Consider the following 24,246-nt stretch of genomic DNA (forward strand, 5'->3'; position numbering starts at 1 on the left):
AGGCCTGTCCCTCCATAGCTGTCTCCAGCCTCCCTCCCTGGAAACTCTATATTTTCCCTTTAATTATAGCCCCTGCAGTCTCCCTCCGCTGCCCCGCCCGCACCGCTCATCCTGGCTGCCCACGGCCAACGTGGCTCCCTCCCCTTCTGTTCCCTTGGTCTTTTTTTTCCTTTGCCTTCGTTGCACAAAACCAGCTGGGGGAGGGCGTGGAGAGGGGCGGGGGGAGGCAATGGAATCTTGGATGGTTTGGGGGAGGCGGGACTCCCCGCTTCCACGTTTGCAGCTCTGGAGTGATGGGGGTGGGGAAGCTGTGCAGGAGGGACTGGAGTTGACGAGCACTGCAAAGGAACCCCCATTGCCTTCTCTGGGCCCACAGGTTCTGGCCAGACCAGGGGCCTGGAGAGATTGAGGTTGAGGTGGACCACCGTGGAGAGGTTGGGACATCGGGGAGGGAGGACACTGGCTTCTAGAGGCATCTCTCCCAAACACAGACTGTTGTTCTTGGGGTGCCCACCCCCTTTCAGGGTACAGATGTTCTCTCTTGGTTCCAGTGGCAGAGAGAAATGCCCCGGGTTTTCAGGAAAGAGCGGGGGAAGCGGGAAACATCCTCTAAAACAAGGTCACTCACCCTCCCATGCAATTCCATCCCAAACTCCAACAGCAAGTCTCCCCCAAACACCCAAATTCTCCCATATGCCCCCAACCCTGAGTCCAGGTACAATCAGAGAAGGGGCTTTATGCAGCTGCCAGAGGGAGCACCCTCTCTCTGGTCAAGTCCCCTCAACCCGAGCTCTCTCCTGTCTGACTATGCTAGGAAGGAGGGTGTCTAACCAGGTCCTGGCCACAGCCACGGCACACTCACACAAGACCCCTTTCTAAGTCACCATTGATCACAGCCCTCCCCGTGCAAACTCACTCCCCCTCGGATGGAAGAGTCCTAGCAATTCCCCACCACTGCCCTCCTGCCCATCACCCAACACCGAAGCTTCCTTTTGGAGAGACAGACCACGTAGTCAAATTTCTCACCCAGTGCCTCAGCCTCCCCATCCCATCTCTCTCAATCATGCCCAGGGTTTGAGGGAGAACATTTGAGTCCCTCTTGGAGCCTGAGGCATGGCAGAAGAATCAACACCATCAAAATAAAACCCGTCTTCCCAGCACTCCTCCCCCAACTATCTAATTCTTAAGGTCTAAAGGAATTTCTAACTTGTTCCCCAAATATTCCTAAGTTCCTTACCCCGGCCACACCAGAAGACACCCCTAACAGGTACATCTTTTTAATTCTCTGGTCTGCGCTGTTTTGGAGGGGTCCCCCGCTGGCCTCTTCACACTCATCCCTCAGCTCTTGCCAAGGATGTCAGGAGGGTGAATGAGGAATGGCCAGGAGGACCCTCTCCCAATTACCCCAATCCTTCCACCTTTGGAAGGCTCCCTACCCACTCCCCAATTCCAGTGTCTCCAGATTGGGGGATCCCAGGAAGAAAGCCGAAGTGGCACCCCTACCCACTTTTTAGCCCGCACCATACTGAGGACCTAGGTGCACCCCAGCGGCAGCATCTCTGGCCCTGGCTGAGCTGGGGGGCTGGGGAGGCCGAGCTGTGAAGGGGGAGATGCGCGGTGGACTCCCTTCCCTTCTCTTCCCTCCTCCTCCCCCTCTCCGTTCCAACTCCAAAATTGGGGGCCGGGCCAGGCAGCTCTGATTGGCTGGGGGACGGGCAGCCGGCTCCCCCTCTCCCAGGGGCAGGGTTCCTCCCCGCTCTCCATCAAGATGGTATAAAAGGGGCCCGGGCCGGTCGTCCGAGCAGACGGGAGTTTCCCCTCGGGGTCGGAGCAGGAGGCACGCGGAGAGTGAGGCCACGCATGAGCGGACGCTAACCCCCACCCCAGCCGCAAAGAGTCTACATGTCTAGGGTCTAGACATGTTCAGCTTTGTGGACCTCCGGCTCCTGCTCCTCTTAGCGGCCACCGCCCTCCTGACGCACGGCCAAGAGGAGGGCCAAGAAGAAGGCCAAGAAGAAGACAGTAAGTCCCAAACTTTTGGGAGTCCAGGGCTACTTGGTATTCTGCCCTGCGCTCGGTACCGGGGAGTCCGCACCCTAAAATGAGACTCGGGATGCTCCGGAGACTCAGGGATGGAGGGCAGATGGTGAGGGCTCTTGGTCGGCGCCCTGGGAGAGAAGGGCGTGCACCCTGGGCGGGGAGTGTAGATGAACGTCCCCCAGGAGTGGGAGAGGAGGATGCATCTCGGCCTGAGTTGGCACAGGAGGGAGTCCCGAGCGCGCGCTGCGGCGTACAACAGGGAAAATGGGGGTCTGGGCGCGGGTGGGGGGAAAAGTACGTCGAAGATGGGATGCGGGTGCCGAGCTGGGAATTTGGAGCCCAAGATGTAAAAGCGATCGGGAAGGCTGTGCGATGATTCACAGGGAAAGATTGTTTGCCCTCTCTGCAGGCTAGACAGTGTTCCTGGGGCCGCGGGGGTGCCGGGCCGAGGGGGAGGGGGCGCGGAGAGTGGGCGGGTTGGAGGTTGAGAAACTTTGGCGCGGACTTGGCAGGGCGGGTCCTTGCGCCCTCTGCTGATCAACACTGAGCACCGCGCCTCCCTGTCCAGCGCTTCCCGGGGCAGGAGCTGGAGGGAAAATGGGGGTTATTGCCGGGTGTGGACCCCACCTCTAGACCTGGAAAATACAACTGGAGACCGGGTAGCCCTTGTCTCTAAAGGAAGCGGCCAGTCCCGGGAAATTGCTTAGTGTTGCCCGCCACCTAGTGGCCGCCTGGGGAGAAGCTCGCGCGGTGGGCTCGGCTAACTAACTTTATTACTATTTGCGGCTTTTGGTTCTTTGGCTAAAGAGGGACCCAGAGGCACTGGCTGGCTTCGGAAGACGGGAGTTGTCCCTAAGACAGGGCTTTTGAGATGTCTGGGCGCTGGAGTGTAGGGCGTATCCTACTTTGGGGGTACATTTCAAGTTTCTGGGCGGGACGCCACGCCAATCAGCCCCTCCCCATCCTCCTAGCTCCGCCCACGCCGTCCCACCTGCCCGAGGAATGGGGCCGAGTGGGGGCTGGACCTCCCATCTCTCCTCCCATTCCTTCCTCCTGTCTCCACCCAAACCACGCCCCACAATTCTGCCCTCCTGACAGAGCCCCTCCTCTCTCCTTCCCACTCCCCCACCCCCCACTCCCCCACCCAGTGGCTTTTTATTTCACTTGGCTTCAGCGCCAATGGGCTGAGGTTGGAGTTGGAAACAACCTCGGCCTAGAGCTTTGTTTAAATTCCTGAGAACTGGAAAGAGTTATAGCCGCGCTGGCCAGGCGCCTCGACGCTGTCACTGGCTCTGATGAGGAGCAGACGAGCTTTGAAGGATTTTGGGAAAAGGAAGAAAAAAAAAAGGAGGAGGAGGCGGGAAATGGAAAATCTAAATGCGTCTCTAAATCGGAGGAGAAGGGCGGATAGAGTTGGGGCCCCTGGAGCCCCAAGGTGGGAGGCTCGGTCGCCGCTGACAGGCCCCCTCTTCCCCTCTTGCCCCAGTCCCAGCAGTCACCTGCATACAGGACGGCCTCAGGTACCACGACCGAGCCGTATGGAAACCCGAGCCCTGCCGGGTCTGTATCTGCGACAATGGCAACGTGTTGTGCGATGACGTGATCTGCGAAGACACCAAGAACTGTCCTGGAGCCTCGGTCCCCAAGGACGAGTGCTGCCCCGTCTGCCCCGAAGGCCAGGGTACGCTTGGGGCCTGGGGCGGGCGGAGGGCGGGGCCGTCGGGGCACCGGAGCCCCCACCCTGCCCCTAACCCGCGTCTCTTCTCCCCCTAGTGTCACCTACAGACGACCAAACCACAGGAGTCGAGGTAATCCTCTACCCTCGACTTTTGCCACCCCTGCCCGTGACCACGGTCCTCCCTTCCCTAACCCGGCTTCTTCTGTTTTTTTTCCCCCTACCCTATAGGGACCCAAAGGAGACACTGGTCCCCGAGGCCCAAGGGTAAGCGTTTTGCTCTCTCCGCTGTTGAGGGCTGGAGGTGGGTGTGGCTACTGGCCTGCGCTCACCCAGTCGCCCTCTCCCCCTGCAGGGACCCGCAGGCCCCCCTGGCCGAGATGGCATCCCCGGACAGCCTGGACTCCCCGGCCCCCCCGGGCCTCCTGGACCTCCCGGACCCCCTGGCCTCGGAGGAGTAAGTGGAGAGGCTCCACGCTGGCTTGTGGAAGGCCTCGTGCGCTCCCCTCATCGCCCTAGGGTGTTTTTGTGGGGTTTTTTTTCGTTTGGCAGTTGGCATACTTTATATTTTGAAATAATTTCAAAATTACAGAAAAGTTGCAAGAGCAGTGCAAAGAACTCTCATACACCCTTCACAGTTTGTCACATTTGCTTTACCAGTCTCTGTTTATGCATACATATAATTATCATAATTTTGTGTGTGTGAACCATTTGAGAGTAACTTGCTGATATTATGTCCCTTTGCTCCTAAATCAGTATTTCCTGAGAACAAGAACATTCTCTTACATGATCGTAGCACAATGATTACATTTAGATCTAATATTGAGAGAATACTATTATGTAAAATACAACCCATATTCAAATTCTACCAATGACCCAATAATGTTCTCTATAGCATTTTTTTTTCCCTGAGCCAGGATACAATCTGGGATCATGAATTGCATTTAATTGTCATGTCTCTTTAGTTTCCTTTTATCTAGAACATTCCTCAGACTTTATCTTTCACGTCTCTGAAATTTTTGGAAGAGGCCAGTCATTTTGTAGACTGTCACTCAATTTGGGTTTGGCAGACGTGTGCTCATAATTAGATTCAGGCGGTGCGTTTTTGGCAGGAATGTCTCACAAGGGATGTTGTTGTTGCTCTTAATGCATCACGGGAGGAGGCAATGATGTCAGTGTGTCCCGTTGTTGGTGATGTCTTCTGCCTTTCAACTCACTGCTTTCTCATGCACTCTCTCTTGTTTTTTCTAGAACTTTGCTCCCCAGTTGTCTTATGGCTATGATGAGAAATCTGCTGGAATTTCCGTGCCTGGCCCCATGGTGAGCCACCAGGGGTTGCAGAGATGACAGAAGAGGAGCCGATGGGAATGCAGACAAGATGGGCCAGTGATGGGCATATGGGGGTGGCATAGATAATTTGGGAGGTCAAGACGACTTCTGGGACCTCAGAGTCCAGAGAGGATGCAAAACAATAGGAACCGTTGGGAGATAGCCAGACTTCACCCACCTTGCTCTTTCCTACAGAGGTATCACTGTGGCTTCCCCTTCTTTCCTTTCTGTAGGGTCCTTCTGGTCCTCGTGGTCTCCCTGGCCCCCCTGGCGCGCCCGTGAGTATCCAGGATGTCTTCACACACCACTTGGGCTTTGGTCTTTCGGAGGGAGGATTGGGATGAGGGCAGGAAAGTGCTCAGAGATCTCTTGGTGAGATGGGGAAAGGTTGGCAGGGACTTGCCCTTCTAACCCCATTCCTGTCTCCTTGTTCTCCAGGGTCCCCAAGGTTTCCAAGGCCCCCCTGGTGAGCCTGGCGAGCCTGGAGCCTCAGTAAGTGTCCCTCAACCTGTACTCTAAACATGTATTCTATACAAATACACACTCCCTCGACAAATGCAGATTCTCCTATTGTGACACCTGTATCTGGAGTGGTCCCTACCTCCTCCTTCCAATCCCAGTCTTCTCCTTCTTTTTTCCTTATCCCAGTGGTTCTAACTGCTCCTCTTATCTCCTCCAGGGTCCCATGGGTCCCCGCGGTCCCCCTGGCCCCCCTGGCAAGAACGGAGATGATGTAAGTAGCCCCCGAGAGAAGACACCATCTGACCCCCACGGCCTGCATAGGCTAGGTCTCTGTCATCTACACCCCATTGGCCCCACCACCTTTGGGGGTGACACACCAAGAAAGGAGGGCAAGTTCTCCCTGACCGATGGCACTGCCCTTGAACAATAATCTTCACCCTTCTCCGTCTCCCCTGGCCCCAGCCACCTTAAAGCAGTCCCCAGTCCCATCCCTCAGGGTGAATGACTTCCCTAGGCTTAACCACTCTGGGCACTTCAGATTTGCTCCCCGTATTGTGAAGAGCAAAACGATGGTAGGAGAAATAAACAGAAATTCCTTTGGAGGGACTCAGAATTCACCAATTTAAACTGAGCTCTAAATAAGATTCTGGGCCCCTAAGCCTGACCTTCGACAATCCCAAGAAGATTCAGACCTTCCACAATTTTCCAGCCCAGGGGGCATGGGCACGATGGCCTTTTCTCTCCATCGCAGGGTGAAGCTGGAAAGCCTGGTCGTCCTGGTGAGCGTGGGCCTCCTGGACCTCAGGTGAGCAGGATAGCGTGGCTGGCCCCGGCCTCGCTGCGTTCGGGCATCATGTGGGAGCTGTGTCGTCGGTGGCGTCTTCTAACAGCCCTGCCTCTGTTCTCCCTTTCTTTGCTCTCCAGGGTGCTCGGGGATTGCCTGGAACAGCTGGCCTCCCTGGAATGAAGGGACACAGAGTGAGTCTCCTTTAAGTCATCGAAGTTTTCAAAGTCCCAGCATCCCACCATTCCAGCCCCTTCCCCAAAGGATCCTAGTGTGTGTTGGGGTGGGTGGCAGCTAAAGAAGTCTCAAGAGATAGAGAGTAGACATCCAAAAAAACTTCCCACTGGTGGGGAAGAAGTCTTGACAAAAGGATCGGGTGAGATCTTGGGCCAGCTGGGGTTTTCGTCCAGCTCAGAGACAGGGGGATGGCTGTGAGGACCTCCTGAGGCTCCTTCTGAGGCCAGGGTGGGTGTCAAAGTGGTCCACCCCTCCACAGGGTCTCACCTTGCCTCTCCTTCTCATCTTAGGGTTTCAGTGGTTTGGATGGTGCCAAGGGAGATGCTGGTCCTGCTGGCCCCAAGGTAAGAATGTCCATGTCTGAATGTCACGATCCTCCACCTCCCCGCCATGAACAAATTCCTCACTCTGTTCTCTGCTCTCTAGGGTGAGCCTGGTAGCCCTGGTGAAAATGGAGCTCCTGGCCAGATGGTGAGTGCGACCAGTTCTAGAAGGAAGAAAGGAAGCAGAGTATAGGAGCAAGATGGGGGATTGGAGGATAGGGATGTCTCTCTCATCTGACATGGCTTCTCTTGGTTTTGCTGTCAGGGTCCCCGTGGTCTGCCTGGTGAGAGAGGTCGCCCTGGAGCCCCTGGCCCTGCTGTAAGTACTCCTGGCCTTGTGGGGGACCCCTGGGCTCTGGAAGGGGTTTCCCAGGAGCTACAGGGACTGGCCAGTGCTCAACGGACGTAACCGGGACTTCCCCTCTCTCCTGCAGGGTGCTCGTGGAAATGATGGTGCTACTGGTGCTGCTGGACCACCTGTGAGTATCACCCCTAGACCTTGGTGCCTGGGAGTGGGGAGGGTCTCAGGGTCAGCTCTTGGGCTGATAGTGGGGGTAGCCCATGTTGGTCTGGACCTCAGGACTTTTTCTGTCCCAGGGTGCGACCTGCAGCTGCCACCTTTCTTCTTGCTAACACCTCCCTTTCATTCACAGGGTCCCACTGGCCCCGCTGGTCCTCCTGGTTTCCCTGGTGCTGTTGGTGCTAAGGTGAGACCCCCGACCTCCTCTGAGCAAAGCTTCCACAGGCTAAGGGGTGGGTGTCTTCCTGCTTCCCAAACCTAATGGACCCGGAGTGGCAAGTGAGAAGCCCATTCCCCAGGACTTTTGTCATGGGGTCCCCGTCTCTGACCTTGGAGTCCTGATTCTTGGTCTCCTGCCCCTTCCCTGACCCCTTCCCCTTCCCCCACACCCCTTCCGTTCCCTGGCCTCCTGTCCTCTTCTAGGGGTGAGGCTGGACTTCCAGGGCAGCTCCTGTCATGTCCTTTCTTCCCATCCAGGGTGAAGCTGGTCCCCAAGGAGCCCGAGGCTCTGAAGGTCCCCAGGGTGTGCGTGGTGAGCCTGGCCCCCCCGGCCCCGCTGGTGCTGCTGGCCCCGCTGTAAGTGTCACCTCCTCAGTCCCCTGTACCACTTCTCAACTCAGAGTCCTTGCCTGTCACTCACCCTGCTTTCTCTGTGCCACAGGGAAACCCTGGTGCTGATGGACAGCCTGGTGCTAAGGGTGCCAATGTAAGTATCTTGCAGGTTTCAGAGCTGCCCCTGGTGCCCACTCCCACCTGCCCCGTGCCCCCGACTCCCGGTCTCAACCTGTTCTGCCTCCCACAGGGCGCTCCTGGTATTGCTGGTGCTCCTGGCTTCCCTGGTGCCCGAGGCCCCTCTGGACCCCAGGGCCCCAGTGGCCCCCCTGGTCCCAAGGGTAACAGCGTAAGTACCGCTCTTGTCACTTCTGCCCCACCCCATGTGCTGGCCCCAGTGTGGCTCTCTTCTGGGGAGTATGAAGATCCAGGCCAACTGAACACCCCCAACTCTCCGCTCATCCTCTGCTCCTCCCCCAACACAGGGTGAACCTGGTGCTCCCGGCAACAAAGGAGACACCGGTGCCAAGGGAGAGCCCGTAAGTGCCCTGCTCAGCCCATTTGCCCTCAGATCCCCTTGAGGGAGACTCAGAGGGGACCGGGAGCCGCTGGTGCTGGAGGCCCAGCCTCGAGCTGGCTCTGGAGCCTGCACCAGGATGGCCCCTTACTGCAGGCCGCTCCCCCTCTGCCCTCCCCAGGGCCCCACTGGTATTCAAGGCCCCCCTGGCCCTGCTGGGGAAGAAGGAAAGCGAGGAGCCCGAGGTGAACCTGGACCCACTGGCCTGCCCGGACCCCCTGGCGAGCGTGTAAGTGTCCCCTTCTATGCCCCCAGTGCCGGCCTGGTGCCTGTGTGTCTGAGCTCACTGGCCTCCTCTCCTCCTGCAGGGTGGACCTGGTGCCCGTGGCTTCCCTGGCGCAGATGGTGTTGCTGGTCCCAAGGTAACCTCTCTCCCCGTCTGGGAAGTTGACCCTGCTGCTCCCTAGGCATTACCTTCCTCTTTCAATGTAGTCAGCCCCTTCCCACCTCCACCCCCAGTCGTTAGTGCTCCACGCTGTGGCTGCAGGACTGTCTGCACACTCAGCCTCCCCTCGACCTTCCCACCTCCACCAATGCCCCTCAAAGCTCCCCTGCCCCACTGGGGGGAAGAAGATGCTGGCCTGTGGCAAAGAGGCCCAGACCCAAGACCCTAATTTTTCCCGTGACTTCCCCACCCAGGGTCCCGCTGGTGAACGTGGTGCTCCTGGCCCTGCTGGTCCCAAAGGTTCTCCTGGTGAAGCTGGTCGCCCCGGTGAAGCCGGTCTGCCTGGTGCCAAGGTGAGACCCCAGCCCTCTGCCCTGCTCAGCCCTAGACCCTGCTCATCCTGCGTGGGGTCTGGGATGAGCCACTTTGGGGCAGGACCACAGATCTGCCTTCTGGAGTGCCCCCCACCCCCGCCCCCAGTCGTCTCCCCCCGCTCCCCCCCATCGCCCATCTCCCTCACCCGCTCACACCTCTCTGCCTCCTCCTTAGGGTCTGACTGGAAGCCCTGGCAGCCCTGGTCCTGATGGCAAAACTGGGCCCCCTGTAAGTATCGCTCCCCCTAGGCCTCTCCTGCTCCCCTGCTCGCCCGTCCGCTGCCCTCATCTCTGCGTTTGTGCCTTCCCATCCTCAGGGTCCCGCTGGTCAAGATGGTCGCCCCGGACCTCCAGGTCCCCCTGGTGCCCGTGGTCAGGCTGGTGTGATGGGATTCCCTGGACCTAAAGGTGCTGCTGTGAGTATTCAGGGAGGAGCATCACAGAGCCAGGGACAGACACGCCCAGGAGGCGAGAGTCTTGGGCTCTGGTCCTAGCTCTGCCACTGACTTGCTGTGTGGCCTCAGGTCACTCATTGCCCCTCTCTGGGCCTCAGTCGCCTTATCTATAAAATGAGAGCCGTCTCTTGGCTCCACAATCATTGCTTTATCTCTGGAAATAAATGTTATTGGTGCCCCTCATAAACACATGGGGATGGAATAGGCCTTTTGTATGACAAGAACCTCCAAATCTTGGTGGGTTCTTTGAGGATCAAAAAGAGATACAAGAGGAGATGAAAGTCCTTTGTAACTCAGGTCACCACAGGCATATGACCGGGAGGATGAAGGGAGAGGGTGAGAGAGGAGCTTGAAGGTGCATGTGGTCGTGAGGAGAGGGCCCAGGGAAAGGCTAAGGGACAGAGCAGTAAAAAGGCATTTCCCCAGGGCCAGAGGCAGTAGATGAGAAAGCTCGTTATAAAAAGTCTGCTCAAAGTAAACGGGAGGGACCCAGGAGGCCCCGGTCTCCCACTTCAGCCCCCTCAACCCTCACTCTCTTTCCCCACAGGGAGAGCCTGGCAAAGCTGGAGAACGAGGTGTTCCCGGACCCCCCGGTGCTGTGGTAAGTATCTCCTGTTGGTCCCTGTCCCCTTCCTGCCCCTGCCCGTGACACTTCCCCATCCCTGCAGGAGGGATGCAGGAGGGATGCGGGAGGCCGCAGCCCATCACCAGAGCATCTGGAGCTCCCAGCCCCAGGCCCCCCACCCCCACCTGCGCCCTCTTCCTCCAGCTGCCTGCCTGCCTCACCACCCTGAATTCTTCTTTGCTGTCTCCCCACAGGGCCCTGCTGGCAAAGATGGAGAAGCTGGAGCTCAGGGACCCCCCGGCCCTGCTGTAAGTGTCCCTGACAGGGAGATTTGGGGAGGGGGCACTGTGGAGCAGGAAAGGGAGACACTCCCGCCCTCCTCTCCTGGGCCTTCCCATGACCCCAGCTCTCTCTGTGACAGGGCCCCGCTGGTGAGAGAGGTGAACAAGGTCCTGCTGGCTCCCCAGGATTCCAGGTGAGGTTCACAGCTGTCAGGGTGTCGGCGAGGGCTGGGCTCCCCTTTGTTCTCTTCCAGATCTAATCCCTCCCCCCACTCTCCCCCATTTCCCACCCTACAGGGTCTCCCTGGCCCCGCTGGTCCTCCTGGTGAATCAGGCAAACCCGGTGAACAGGTAAGAGGTAGCAGCCGGCCAGAGAGGTGGGAAAGGCAGGGATTACAGAGGGAGAGGCCAGCCATCCTAGCTAATCAGACAACTGTCAGCCAGAGGGATCACGGTTAGACACCAGCAAGGACTTCCCATCACGAAGGGAGCCACACAGAGGGAAGCAGGGAGCTGCACCTCTGCGTGGTATGGAGCTGCTTGGCTGCTAGTCTGGCTGATTTCTTTGTAGAGCTGCTGGAATACTCTGTGACTTCTTCTCAATCCAAAGTTTGGGGAGGGGGTCGGTCTTTGACACATCCGAGGAGGAGTAGAGGGCTAATTTCAGTTCAGTGCTGAGAAAGGGTTGGTCTGTAATCACAGAACGGGGGTCCCCAGGAGGAGGACAGCAGTGCTTTCCAGTGGAGAGGCCCAGGCAGGTTTTCTCATTTTCTGTCCCTCTCTCCCCCTCAGGGTGTTCCTGGAGACCTTGGTGCCCCTGGCCCCTCTGGAGCAAGAGTAAGTAACGCCTCTACTGCTCCCGTCGAGATGCCTCACGACGGCCCTGTCTCTGGAGCCACCATCACGTGCCCTGTCCTTCCTTCCCTTCTAGGGAGAGAGAGGTTTCCCCGGTGAGCGTGGTGTGCAAGGTCCCCCCGGTCCTGCAGGTCCCCGTGGGTCCAACGGTGCCCCTGGCAACGATGGTGCTAAGGTGAGGGCAGCTTGGGGACCAGGTCTCACCCCTCCTAAGGCAGGGGACGCCTGGCTGTGACCAAAGCCACCTAGATGTGGGGGAGGGGCAGAGGGGCAAGACTGGGATGGAGTCCACGTGCAGCCTGAGGCTCTGGGCTGAGTCTGCCCTCTTAGCTGGTGCCTGCCTTTGGTCTCAGAATCAAGCCTAGGAGATATCAGGAGGGGGCTCAGGAGTGGGCTGTGACCCCAGGCCTCACTCCAGTCCTCTTGGTTGTCACATAGGGTGATGCTGGTGCCCCTGGAGCTCCCGGTAGCCAGGGTGCCCCTGGCCTTCAGGGAATGCCTGGTGAACGAGGTGCAGCTGGTCTTCCAGGCCCTAAGGGTGACAGAGTAAGTCCAAGCTCCCCTCCCCTGAGTCCTGTGTGGTTGTCATCTCTCTCTTTCCCCTCCCTGGGATCTTTCCCTCTTCTCCTGAATCTTCCCTTCTTCCCCTCTGGCCTCTTTGCTGATAAATTGTCTACCTGTGGTCCAGGCTCATCTCTTCCCATCAGTTAACATGGCAACAAGAGGTGGGGCCGCCTCCTGAAAGGGAGATCCCTCATTCCTCTCTCAACTCAAGGCAGGGGCTTCTTAACCTAGGTTCCGCCACAATCCTCAGGCAGGCACATTTTCCCCTGAAAGATCTTGAGTCCTTGGCACAGGTGGGGGCAAGGAAGATCTGGGGAGGGGTCTCAGACACAAGCAAGCCACGAGAGGTTGCCTCCTTGCCCCACACTGGAAGTCTCAGGCTTTCCCATGTCTTTAGGGCGATGCTGGTCCCAAAGGTGCTGATGGTTCTCCTGGCAAAGATGGCGTCCGTGGTCTGACTGGCCCCATCGGTCCTCCTGGCCCCGCTGGTGCCCCTGGCGACAAGGTGAGGTGGCAGCTTCCCCACTTTCTGCCCTAACACACAGCTTCCCCCAGCATGCCTGGGCATGGCTCAGCCAGGAAGGCAGGTCCTGCATTCCCAGCTGGCGACTCAGGAAGCTAGGCAGACCAAAAGGGAGGGGAGGCTTTTCTGGGGTCAGGAGTGTTCAAGGGGAACCCCTGACCCTGAGCCTCCTGTCCCTCCCTCTCAGGGTGAAACTGGTCCTAGCGGTCCTGCTGGTCCCACTGGAGCTCGTGGTGCCCCCGTAAGTACAGAAGACCCGGTTAAGACCCCATACTTGGCCTTTCTCTCCCTTCATATGCCCCCTGGTCCTCTTTCTTTGTCTCCTTCACCTTCATGACTCCTACCTCCATGGGCCCTGGGGAATGCTCCTCAGGGCCCCCCTCCTCCCACTGTCCCTCCACTCTATCCTACTTTCCTCCACATCAGAGCATGTCTCCAGTCTGCCTCCTTTTCTTCTAGGGAGACCGTGGTGAGCCTGGTCCTCCCGGCCCTGCTGGCTTTGCTGGCCCCCCTGTGAGTACCAAGACCGCCTTCCTTTTCCATCACCAACTGGGACCCCGGACCTTGGGTGACTGAATGAGGACAAAGGCGTTGGCCCAGGGAAGGAGGGTGGGGAGAGGATTGTCTCCCATTCAGGCATCTTTCTGCCTGCAGTTCCTGTCCTTACCCAGCCCCGTGGCACCACCCGGCTCCCTCCTCTGACATATGTAGCTCCTCCACTCACCACGCTCCCTCCTTCCCCAGGGTGCTGATGGCCAACCTGGTGCTAAAGGCGAACCCGGTGATGCTGGTGCTAAAGGCGATGCTGGTCCCCCTGGCCCTGCTGGACCCGCCGGACCCCCTGGCCCCATTGTGAGTATCTCATCCTCTAGGCCCTGAGCTGCTGGCAGGCCTGGACCCAGGATTGGCCCAGCCTTGACGCTTCTGTGCTCTCCTACAGGGTAGCGTTGGTGCTCCTGGACCCAAAGGTGCTCGTGGCAGCGCTGGTCCCCCTGTGAGTATCTCAGTCTCTCTCATGTGGCTCTCCCCTGCCCACCTTCAGAGGTAGGGGTGGCTGGGCCAGGTGAGGAGCTGTCCTCCTGTTAACTACTGCTTTGTCCTCTTCCGCCAGGGTGCTACTGGTTTCCCTGGTGCTGCTGGCCGAGTCGGTCCCCCCGGCCCCTCTGTAAGTATCTGTGGTGGAGACGCCACTTCTCTGGGGGTTGGGGCACAGGCTGTCAGGAGGGTGGTGGGCCCAACTGAGGCCTCAGTAGTGCTCCAGAATCCACTGGAATCTGACAGCCCCTTTTCTCCCCGTCCAGGGAAATGCTGGACCCCCTGGCCCTCCTGGCCCTGTTGGCAAAGAAGGCGGCAAAGGCCCCCGTGGTGAGACTGGCCCCGCTGGACGTCCTGGTGAGGCCGGTCCCCCTGGGCCCCCTGGCCCCGCTGGCGAGAAGGGATCTCCTGGTGCTGATGGACCTGCTGTAAGTGCGAGGTTGGAGGGGTCCTGAGTCGGGGCGTGGACCTTGGCCTCTGTACGGTCCCTCACCGCCATCTTCCTCCCACAGGGTGCTCCCGGCACTCCTGGGCCTCAGGGCATTGCTGGACAGCGTGGTGTGGTCGGTCTGCCCGGTCAGCGAGGAGAAAGAGGCTTCCCTGGTCTTCCTGGCCCCTCTGTGAGTGCCCCCTCATCTTGGGGGACCCCAAAAAGAACCATCACAGGAGTTGGGGTGGTGGGGCCAGTGAGGACAGATGTGATGGATGACCTGGGGACCCCATCCCCATCTCTGGCCTGACTCTTCCTTCTCCCCCAGGGTGAACCCGGTAAGCAAGGTCCTTCTGGAGCAAGTGGTGAACGTGGCCCCCCTGGTCCCGTGGGCCCCCCTGGATTGGCTGGACCCCCTGGCGAGTCTGGACGTGAAGTGAGTAGTCACCAGCCCCATTCCAGTGTCCCCAGCGCAGTGGCTTTGGCCTTGACCCGAGCCTCCCTCCCCTTGGCTGACTCTCACCTCCGTCACTCTCTCTGTAGGGATCCCCTGGTGCTGAAGGCTCCCCCGGACGAGACGGTTCTCCTGGCCCCAAGGTAAGACGGCTGCACCCCAGGGCCACAGCCCCACCTGCCGCTCCCTCGCCCCGACCTGGTTCCTTCGCCTGGAGCTGACATGTACTCCACTCCTCTCCTCTCCCAGGGTGACCGTGGTGAGACTGGCCCTGCTGGACCCCCTGGTGCTCCTGGTGCCCCTGGTGCCCCTGGCCCCGTTGGCCCTGCTGGCAAGAGTGGCGATCGTGGTGAGGCTGTAAGTAGCTGGGTTCCGGCTTGCTGCTTCTGGTCAAGCCGGGGACTCTCCTGGCCTCCCCAGGGGCCTGTAGATGGACATCTGACTTCACCTAGGCTGGGAGAAGAGGACATCTTGCAGGATGTCCAGGCCTTTGGTCTCCCCGAAAACATTGAGCCCCAGCTCAGCTTCAGGGCCCCTTTCCCAACAGTACCCTGTCCCCTCTGAGGAATGGAGTTTGTCCCCAGGTGCTTGCCCCGGCTCACACGTGGCCAGAATTCACATGAAATTCATCTGGGGCTCAGGAGAGATGGACATAATGTGAAAGGATGCAAAGGAAGAGGGATTGGGCCTTGGGGTGGCCTTATCCTGCAGCTCAGGCTCTACCGAGATCTGACACTCTCTCTGCTCTCCCCAGGGTCCTGCTGGTCCTGCTGGTCCCATCGGCCCCGTTGGTGCCCGTGGTCCTGCTGTAAGTGCCCTGCTCTGGCCCTCAAGTCCTTAGAGCTCTTGTCCAGATGTGGACTGCACCCCACTCAGTGTTCGTGAGCCTTCTACCTGACAGCTTGTCCCCTCTTCTCTTCTAGGGACCCCAAGGCCCCCGTGGTGACAAGGGTGAGACAGGCGAACAGGGCGACAGAGGCATTAAGGGTCACCGTGGCTTCTCTGGTCTCCAGGGTCCCCCTGGTCCTCCCGTGAGTATGCTCAGCCCCTCCCCAGCCCCCAGCTGCCACTGAATCTTCTCTTCTCACCTCCCCATGCCCTGCTGTATGATTGGGGGGGGAACCCTTTGCCTCAGTTTCCCCCTCTGGAGAGTCATTCTCTCTCCTCCCTAGTGGGGACTGGGTTCTGAAGATTTGGGGGGCATTTCCAAGAAGCTTCTGAAGGCAAGGGGTGCACAAAGAGGGATGTAAGAGGGGTCTCAGCCCATGGACACCTTGGGACTAGATTTGCAGAATAACGAGACGGGGTGCAGGTCACTGGCCCCCGCACTGGGTTTGACCCGCACTGGGCCTGAATAGCCTTTGCGTCTGTCTTCAGGGCTCTCCTGGTGAACAAGGTCCCTCTGGAGCTTCTGGTCCTGCTGGTCCCCGCGTAAGTCACGTCTTCTGTCTATCTCCTCTTCCCGGGTCCCAAGCCCAGGTTCACTTCAGGGTTGTTTGCCTGGGAGACAGGTGTCCCCTACTTCTCTGGGGGAGGGTCCGGGGCAGGGGATGGGAGAGGGGTGGAAGAGTCCCGGACGAGCTTGCTCAGCCCTTGGCCTGCCCCTCCCCGCCCCTCCCCGCCCCTTCCTCCCACAAGATGTTTCCTGGCCCGGCTGTGGGAATGAACTATGCTGAGGCTGAGGAGCCACAAGCAGGGGGGTCGTGGGCTTCTCTGCCAAAGTTGGGGTGGACCCCTGCTTTCTGGCAGGCTATCTTCAACCAAGTTCCTCCCTGTAGGGTCCCCCTGGCTCTGCTGGTGCTCCTGGCAAAGATGGACTCAACGGTCTCCCAGGCCCCATCGGCCCCCCTGGTCCTCGTGGTCGCACTGGTGATGCTGGTCCTGTTGTACGTAGCCCCCCACCTCATCTGTCCATGGTCCTCCAGCCCTGAGAGCACTCGGACTCCGGTAATCCTTGCTCTCCTCCCTTTCTGCACAGGGTCCCCCCGGCCCTCCTGGACCCCCTGGTCCCCCTGGTCCTCCGAGCGCCGGTTTCGACTTCAGCTTCTTGCCTCAGCCACCTCAAGAGAAGTCTCACGATGGCGGCCGCTACTACCGGGCCGATGATGCCAATGTGGTCCGTGACCGTGATCTCGAGGTGGACACCACTCTCAAGAGCCTGAGCCAGCAGATCGAGAACATCCGGAGTCCCGAAGGCAGCCGCAAGAACCCAGCCCGCACCTGCCGTGACCTCAAGATGTGCCACTCTGACTGGAAGAGCGGTGAGGGCCTGTCCAGCTGTGCCCTTCCTCCTCCTCCTGCCGTGACAGGGCCGAGCCCCGAGGGGCCCAGATGCCCATGTGTGTCCCACCTCCCTTACCTCCCCTGACTCTGCCTTGCCCTGCCCCACCACAGGAGAATACTGGATTGACCCCAACCAAGGCTGCAACCTGGACGCCATCAAGGTCTTCTGCAACATGGAGACAGGTGAGACCTGCGTGTACCCCACTCAGCCCCAAGTGGCCCAGAAGAACTGGTACATCAGCAAGAACCCCAAGGACAAGAGGCACGTCTGGTACGGCGAAAGCATGACCGACGGATTCCAGGTGCGTGAGCTGGACCCTGGAACCACTCTCACGAGATGGGCTGGCCCAAGGCTCAGAGGGGGCATGAGAGAAGCTTTTGGTGGACTAGACCTCTGCTAAGTGTGAGAGACAGAGCTGGGCTGGGAAACAGGAGTCCTGGGTCCTTGATACTGGCTCAGACATAGGTACCCAGGGGCAAGTGATGCCACCTCTGGATGTGGGGCTTCACTGGGATGCTCTCACAGGACCTCAGGGAGGGAGGCCAGGACTAGAGGCTCCAGCACGGTCATTGACTCCTCATTCTCCCCACCCCACAGTTCGAGTATGGTGGCCAGGGCTCCGATCCTGCCGATGTGGCCATCCAGCTGACTTTCCTGCGCCTGATGTCCACCGAGGCCTCCCAGAACATCACCTACCACTGCAAGAACAGCGTGGCCTACATGGACCAGCAGACTGGCAACCTCAAGAAGGCCCTGCTCCTCCAGGGCTCCAACGAGATCGAGATCCGGGCCGAGGGCAACAGCCGCTTCACCTACAGCGTCACCTACGATGGCTGCACGGTGAGTCCCCAAGCAGGGCCCCTTCTCTGGGCTTTGGCTTTCCTGGCAGGCCAGGGTTCCCCTCACTCCATCACTCCCATTTGGTGACACCCCTCTCCCATTGTCTCCCCTTCACCCCAGAGTCACACCGGAGCCTGGGGCAAGACAGTGATCGAATACAAAACCACCAAGACCTCCCGCTTGCCCATCATCGATGTGGCTCCCTTGGATATTGGCGCCCCAGACCAGGAATTCGGCATCGACATTGGCCCTGTCTGCTTCCTGTAAACTCCCTCCGCCCCAACCTGGCTCCCTCCCACCCAGTCCACTTGCCCCTGCCCCTGGAAACAGACAAACAACCCAAACTGAACCCCCCAAAAAGCCAAAAAATGGGAGACAATTTCACATGGACTTTGGAAAATATTTTTTTTCCTTTGCATTCATCTCTCAAACTTAGTTTTTATCTTTGACCAACTGACCATGACCAAAAACCAAAAGTGCATTCAACCTTACCAAAAAAAAAAAAAGAATAAATAAATAACTTTTTAAAAAAGGAAGCTTGGTCCACTTGCTTGAAGACCCATGTGGGGGTAAGTCCTTTTCTGCCCGTTGGGCTTATGATACCCCAACGCTGCCCTTTCTGCTCCTTTCTCCATGCCTTCTTGGGGCCTCCCCTCCACTGCTCCCCAAATCTAAGTCTCCCCAAAAGACACAGGAAACAATGCATTGTCTGCCCAGCAACCAAAGGCAATGCTAAAACACCCAAGTGGCCCCCACGCTCCCAGCCCGCTCCCCTCACCCAGCACCCCCAAACCGTGGGGGGACCTGGGGTTCTCAGACTGCCAAAGAAGCCTTACCATCTGGCATCCCCGTGGCCCCTGCAACATACCCCTCTTTGTTTTTGAGGGGGCATGCCCGGGGGGACCACTGGCCCCTCGCCGCCGGGTTTGGAGGAAAGTCAGGAGGGGCCACAACAGAGCAGAAACACCGGATTCAGGACACGTGTCAGTCCCAGCCACAGGGCTGGGTGGGAGAGACTGCTCTGTTCCTTGTGTAATTGTGTTGCTGAAAGACTACCTCGTTCTCGTCTTTATTGTGTCACCGGGGCAACTGCGTGGGGGCGGGGATGGGGGCATGAAGGGGCTCCCCATTTTATACCAAAGGTGCTACATCTCTGTGATGGGGTGGGGTGGGGAGGAAATCACTGGTGCTATAGAAGTCGAGACGCACCCCCCCCAGGCCAGCAAATGTTCCTTTTTGTTCAAAGTCTTTTTTTATTCTTTGTTTTTTTTTTTTCTTGTGGATGGGGACTCATGTGAATTTTCTAAAGGTGCTATTTAACGTGGGGGAGAGAGTGCCGGCTCCAGACAGCGCCACCCACTTTCCACTCTCTCCACCCCCTCGCCGCCTCTCGCCTCTCCGGCCTCTCTCTCTCCACCTCTCTCTCCTCTGAAACCCTCTCCTCCTCAGCTGCACCCCATCCTCACAGCCCCTCTCATAGTCTGTCCTGTGTCCCCCTCTCGCCGCTGCTGGGTTTCAGAGCACAACTTCCCAAAGCACAAAGCAGTTTTTTCCCCTAGGGGTGGGAGGAAGCAAGAGACTCTGTACCTATTTTGTATGTGTATAATAATTTGAGATGTTTTTAATTATTTTGATTGCTGGAATAAAGCATGTGGAAATGACCCAAGCATATCTGCGGTGGCCTCCTAATTTCCTTCCTTGGAGTCGGGGGAGGGGAGACCTGGGGAGGGTGCTTTGGGGTGCGTGGGTGGGTTCTCCTTCCATTTCTTGCCCCTTCCCTCCCCTCATCCTCATCTAGTGCCCTGGAGGGTCCCTCCCCCTTCCTATTGCCTTTCTTATGTCTTGACACTTTTTCTTTTTTCTCGTGTAATCCTCCCGGTATGTCTTTCAAACCCTCTTCTCCTTTACAGTGCCATATAGGCAACCCACATGTGCAGCAACTCTCTCACACACACACACACACATGCAAGCTGCCCAGACCTCACGCCCACTCTCCCACCAACACCATCAGTTCTCGCTGCCCTCTCTGCTGCTGTGGGCATTCTGCATGGTTGGGGACTGTGGAAGGCACTGCCCATGGGGCACTAGCAAGGCCCACACCTGGCTGAGGGATGTGGGACTGGGGAGGAGTACCCGGAGCCCCTCAGCAAGTCCTCCCCGGGGGCAAACATGGAGGGTGGTCTGGCCTCTCCCCTGTCCTCGCCCGCCCTAAGCTCCTGCCCAAGGAGTAACAAGCAGTACAGCGTGAGGCGGTCTCTGAGTCTGCCCTGAGGATCTGTGAGGAAATGGGAGCAAAGAGGCCTCCTGCTCGCTCACAGGGGCTCCCAGAGGAAGGAGGGAGGGCGATGGCCCAGCTCTTGGAGAGCTGGAGTCAAGGCATTCACAGGCCCTTCTCAGTCCCCAGAATACGAGACCCCCTGGTGGGGGTGGCCTGGGGAGGTCGCTTGGCCCAGACCCTGCCCCATGCCCATTCCTCATCCTTTTCAAAATTCCTGCTTCCTCTTCCTCCTGCTTCTCTCTCCCTTCCCTTTACTTTTATCTTCTGCCCGCCCCTCTCTGCCTGCCTGAGAACCTGAGGCCCCCAAAGGGAAGGTGACTGCTCAGCTCCCCGATCTCAGAGAAGGGGGACAGCAGCAGGTGGCCACTAGGGACACAGAGGATCCAGAGAGTCAGAAGTCTGGAACAGACCAGGCGCCGAGAGACCCAGAGACAGGGAGTTGACAGGTGTCCCCCTCCCACCCAAGGTCTCAGAGCCTAAACCTCAAGGCAGGAGAGACCCATGTCCCTCCCTCGGGTCTACAGAGAGATGGACAAGTCTGCAGAGGCCATCGTCTGCAATCCTAATACTAATCATTCAGTAGTCATGGTTATTAATTATGGTCTTTAATAATTCATCATTAGCACTTCTACCACAATTGGAACAGTGTAGAAGAAGAATTAGTCTAGAGAGTAAGAAATTGTGGCATGTAAGTGAAGGGTTATTCTTGTGCAAATTATCCAAAGTTGTGTGGTGATGGATTAAGCAATCCATTGATTGATTGGTGATACCTGCCTGACACCCCTAGGTAACCACCACCTACCTGGACCAGTGGCCTTTTGGGGCCCTTGGCTGTCTTACCCCATCCCCACCTGCCCCTACGGAGGATCCAGAAGCATCCTGAGCCCGGCATCTAAGGCACTACCTGGCCATTATCCATCCGTCCATTCTCATTGTCCCCTCCCCTGCCCACACCTGTCACACCAGCCAGAAAGGGTGACCATGGTTCCCGCAGCTGCACCACACTTCCCACCTCCAGGCCTTTCTTTATGCCTCAAATGTCTCGTCGCCCCCTCATTCTCCTCCCCAACGCAGGCCGAGTTTGTCCTCTCTGAGTTTCCAGAGCTCTCCGTGCCTGCAAAATTAATCTTAGCCTTAATACCAGACGTTATTGCCATTTTTAGCTGTCGTGTTTTCACCCTGCTATTCTCTCCAGGCCACGCGGAGCCGACTGAGGCCAGAGGCCTGGTGCAGCGATGCAGGACAGGACACAGGGTCCCGGCGTGGCTATTGGGAGACTACAAAGGGAACGTGAGGTGGAGAGGCAGTTCTAGATGACAGTGTGGAGCTGAGTGCGCCTCTGTGAACGGGAGTGAGCAAGCGTGAGAGGAAGAGCAGTGAAAACCAGTCCACGTGTGCAGCAGACAGCAGTTGAAGGCTCTAGGCCAGCACTTTCTGCAATAGTAAAAGTGTTCTCTATCTGTGCTGTCCAGCACGGTAGCCATGAGCCACACGTGGCTATGGAGCACTTGACACGTAGATCATGCTAAGGAGGAACTCAGTTTTTAATTTTACTTTTGTAATGAATTTCAATAGCTACATGTGGCTCATGGCTACCGTATTGGGCAGGGCACCACAGCTCTAGGCAAAGGAGTGAATATGGCTCTTGCTACATACGTACAAATCTACACATGGGCACACGAGTGTGTGTGTGCGTGTGTATGCACACACACTTGTGAGGGCACATGAGGTGACACCGCACGTCAGGGCTGTGGTGGTGGCAGTGCCCGGCTGCGCAGCTCCGTGCCTGTACCACGTGGTGTGAGGCCAGACTGTGGTTTCAGTGTGTGTGCAGGACAGGAGAGCAGGGGGACAAAGGGGCCATTGTACCACTTTCCCAACTCAAGCCCTCCTTTCCGCTGACATCACAGCTGCCCTAAATACAGCTGCCCAGACCCGCTCCCCCAGACCCTGCTGCCCCCTGAAGGGTGCCCAGCGCTGCTCCAAGGGACTCACCTTTGTCTTCTTTGTAAGAAGATGAGCCACGTTTCTGTGGCTGATTTTTCAGTCAAATACAGATGGAAAATTCTAGAAATGGAGGAGGCTTCGTTAGGATTTTTTATTTTTGCTCCTTTCAGAATCCTGGGTCTCTTTTGTGGCATGAGCCCGGCAGGATTTTCTATGACCGAAATATGGCAAAATTTCCCTCCTTTTTTTTCCAGCTCCTTGGCCCTCAGCTTTCCTGGTGTCTGCAAGACTTTCCTGGATGGAGCTGGGCGAGGGGACGGGGGGAGTGGTGGAGGGGGGCCTCCCAGCTGGAGTGTGGGAGCCTCAGATGAGGGGCACACAGGGCTGTGTGAAACAGGAGTGAGCATGGGTCTGCTGTGAGAAAACGTGTGGCTGCTCTCAAAGCCAGGACCCCCGGGAGGAGGCTGCATGGGGGCAGTGAGTGTGGGAGGCTGTGTACGTGAGTGAGGTGGGTCTAACCCAGCTGTTCCTGTGTGGATGAGAATGTGTCTCACTCTCTGGGTGCCCACCCCCCATGAACATATGTGTCTGTGTCCAGAGGGGCCCTATCCATGAGTGGATGTGTTGGGGACAGACAGGGGTCTGTCTATGTGGGGACAGCTTCTCTACACACGTAGCAGCAGAAGAGATACAATGTGAACTGAAAATGCTTTGGGATGTGAGCATGCAGAGGTCTGAGAGAGGGCATGGGGCGTCTGTTTGTGAGGTGAGGATGAATGGGGGCCGGTAGAGCCAGGAGCAGTGGGGGAAGATTTGGAGAGGCTGGGTGTGGTGGGAGACTACCGTCCTAAAGGCAGTGGGGCCTGAGTGCCGGTGAGCGGCTGCATCTCTGTGTCCCCTTCCTGATATGTGCTCCAGAGGGTACCAAGTAGGACTGAGAGATGTCCACAGACCAGGAGGCAAGACCCTGGAAGGACGGCCCTTGCCTAGGAGGGTAATCTGACCCTCATACACGGACACAGGAGTTTCAAGCTTTGCAGAGGATGCACATGGCAAGGCCCGGAGGGAGGTGAGTTTGGTGCAGAGGTGCTGAGAGCGTGGGGTTGTCTCTGCATAAGACAGGAGGAGGAAGAGGGGGATGGGGTGGCGCGGGGACCAAAGTACGTTTTAGAACAAGGAGGCCACAGATTCAAGTTCTAGGTGACTTCGCTGCTGTGGGGCAAACCTCTCCTGCTCCTCAAGGCTTTGGAAAACTCTGATGAGTGCACAGAGGCCTGTGCAAGCAGACGTTCTGGAGAAAGCAAGGAAAGGGGCTGAGTTTTGGGCTTGGGTCAATCTGGAGTGGAGATTAAGGAAGAGCCGTGAAACAGGCGCAGTAAAAATATAATGTGAGCCACATATGTACTTTTTCATTTTTTAGCAGCCCTATTAAAAACATTTTTAAAACGGATGAAGTTAATTTTAATAACATTTTATTTAACCTCATGTGTCCCCAAATATTGTCATTCCATCATTACATTTGCAGCAGATCTTGTTTGGGACCAGCCATATTTCAAGTGCTCCATGGCAATGGCCACACATGGCCCGCGGCTGCCGTACCAGACAGCGCAGCATCAGACAGCAGATCAGGGCCAAGCAGTGTGGATTCCAGCCTCCACCCTAACTCACAGGGAGAGCTTGAACTCTTCTCAGGGTGCAGAATGGAAACTGAGCCCATTTGATCTGGATCTGAGGGGGCAGGGAGACCCCACGACCCCTGGTTTGGGAGGGATCGTGCGAGTGTTTGTATGTAATAATGGCTCCACTTGGGGAGCTAGCAAATGCCGGGCACTTGCCTGGTCCTCACAGATACTCACAACAGTCTGGAGCAGTTATGATAATGTCTATGAGTAAACTAACTGTCAGAGCTGAGATTCCAGCCCTGCTTGCTCTGACCCCAAACCCCAACAAATGCACCGAGTGAGCTCCCTGGGAAATGGGGTGTGTGTGTGTTTCAAGAATAAGGCAGGGGCCGGCCCAGTGGAGCAGCGGTTTAGTGCACACATTCCACTTCGGCAGCCTGGGGTTCACCGGTTCGGATCCCGGGTGCAGACATGGCACCGCTTGGCAAGCTATGCTGTGGCAGGCGTCCCACATGTAAAGTAGAGGAAGATGGGCACGGATGTTAGCTCAGGGCCAGCCTTCCTCAGCAAAAACAGGAGGATTGGCAGCAAATGTTAGCTCAGGGCTAATCTTCCTCAAAAAAAGAAAAAAGAGAATGAGGCAGAAAGGGGCACGTGGGGCTGAGGCCAGTTGTAGGGGGTGCTCTGAGTCCCCATGTCTAGCAGGGATCCCTCTTGTCCATTGAGAGGTGGTGAGGAACTGTCCAGGGTCAGGCCATGCATGGGGGCTGTGTTTAGGATGAAGGTAGAGGCTGTGCACTGCGTCACAATGGGCAGTGCTGGCTGTGGGACTGGAGGAGATAGGGTTGGAGGGGG

At 57.7% G+C, this 24,246-nt stretch overlaps 1 protein-coding gene across 1 annotated transcript; it reads left to right on the forward strand.

Annotated features, from left to right (window-relative positions):
• The first annotated feature begins 1,793 nt into the window (after window positions 1–1,793).
• On the forward strand, window positions 1,794–19,213 carry COL1A1 (collagen type I alpha 1 chain). The gene is made up of 51 exons (XM_046674937.1): window positions 1,794–2,022; window positions 3,527–3,721; window positions 3,814–3,848; window positions 3,947–3,982; window positions 4,071–4,172; window positions 4,967–5,035; window positions 5,278–5,322; window positions 5,483–5,536; window positions 5,724–5,777; window positions 6,258–6,311; window positions 6,431–6,484; window positions 6,818–6,871; window positions 6,954–6,998; window positions 7,116–7,169; window positions 7,285–7,329; window positions 7,504–7,557; window positions 7,848–7,946; window positions 8,032–8,076; window positions 8,173–8,271; window positions 8,408–8,461; window positions 8,621–8,728; window positions 8,808–8,861; window positions 9,139–9,237; window positions 9,434–9,487; window positions 9,576–9,674; window positions 10,261–10,314; window positions 10,533–10,586; window positions 10,700–10,753; window positions 10,857–10,910; window positions 11,352–11,396; window positions 11,491–11,589; window positions 11,853–11,960; window positions 12,376–12,483; window positions 12,689–12,742; window positions 12,961–13,014; window positions 13,246–13,353; window positions 13,442–13,495; window positions 13,613–13,666; window positions 13,803–13,964; window positions 14,049–14,156; window positions 14,295–14,402; window positions 14,510–14,563; window positions 14,670–14,777; window positions 15,175–15,228; window positions 15,344–15,451; window positions 15,798–15,851; window positions 16,199–16,306; window positions 16,399–16,681; window positions 16,815–17,005; window positions 17,302–17,544; window positions 17,665–19,213. The coding sequence occupies exons 1-51, from the start codon at window positions 1,920–1,922 to the stop codon at window positions 17,809–17,811; spliced, it is 4,392 nt and encodes a 1,463-aa protein (XP_046530893.1). The 5' UTR covers window positions 1,794–1,919; the 3' UTR covers window positions 17,812–19,213.
• Window positions 19,214–24,246: the final 5,033 nt, after the last annotated feature.

Source organism: Equus quagga, chromosome 11 (genome assembly GCF_021613505.1).
Source record: "Equus quagga isolate Etosha38 chromosome 11, UCLA_HA_Equagga_1.0, whole genome shotgun sequence".
NCBI lineage: Eukaryota > Metazoa > Chordata > Mammalia > Perissodactyla > Equidae > Equus > Equus quagga.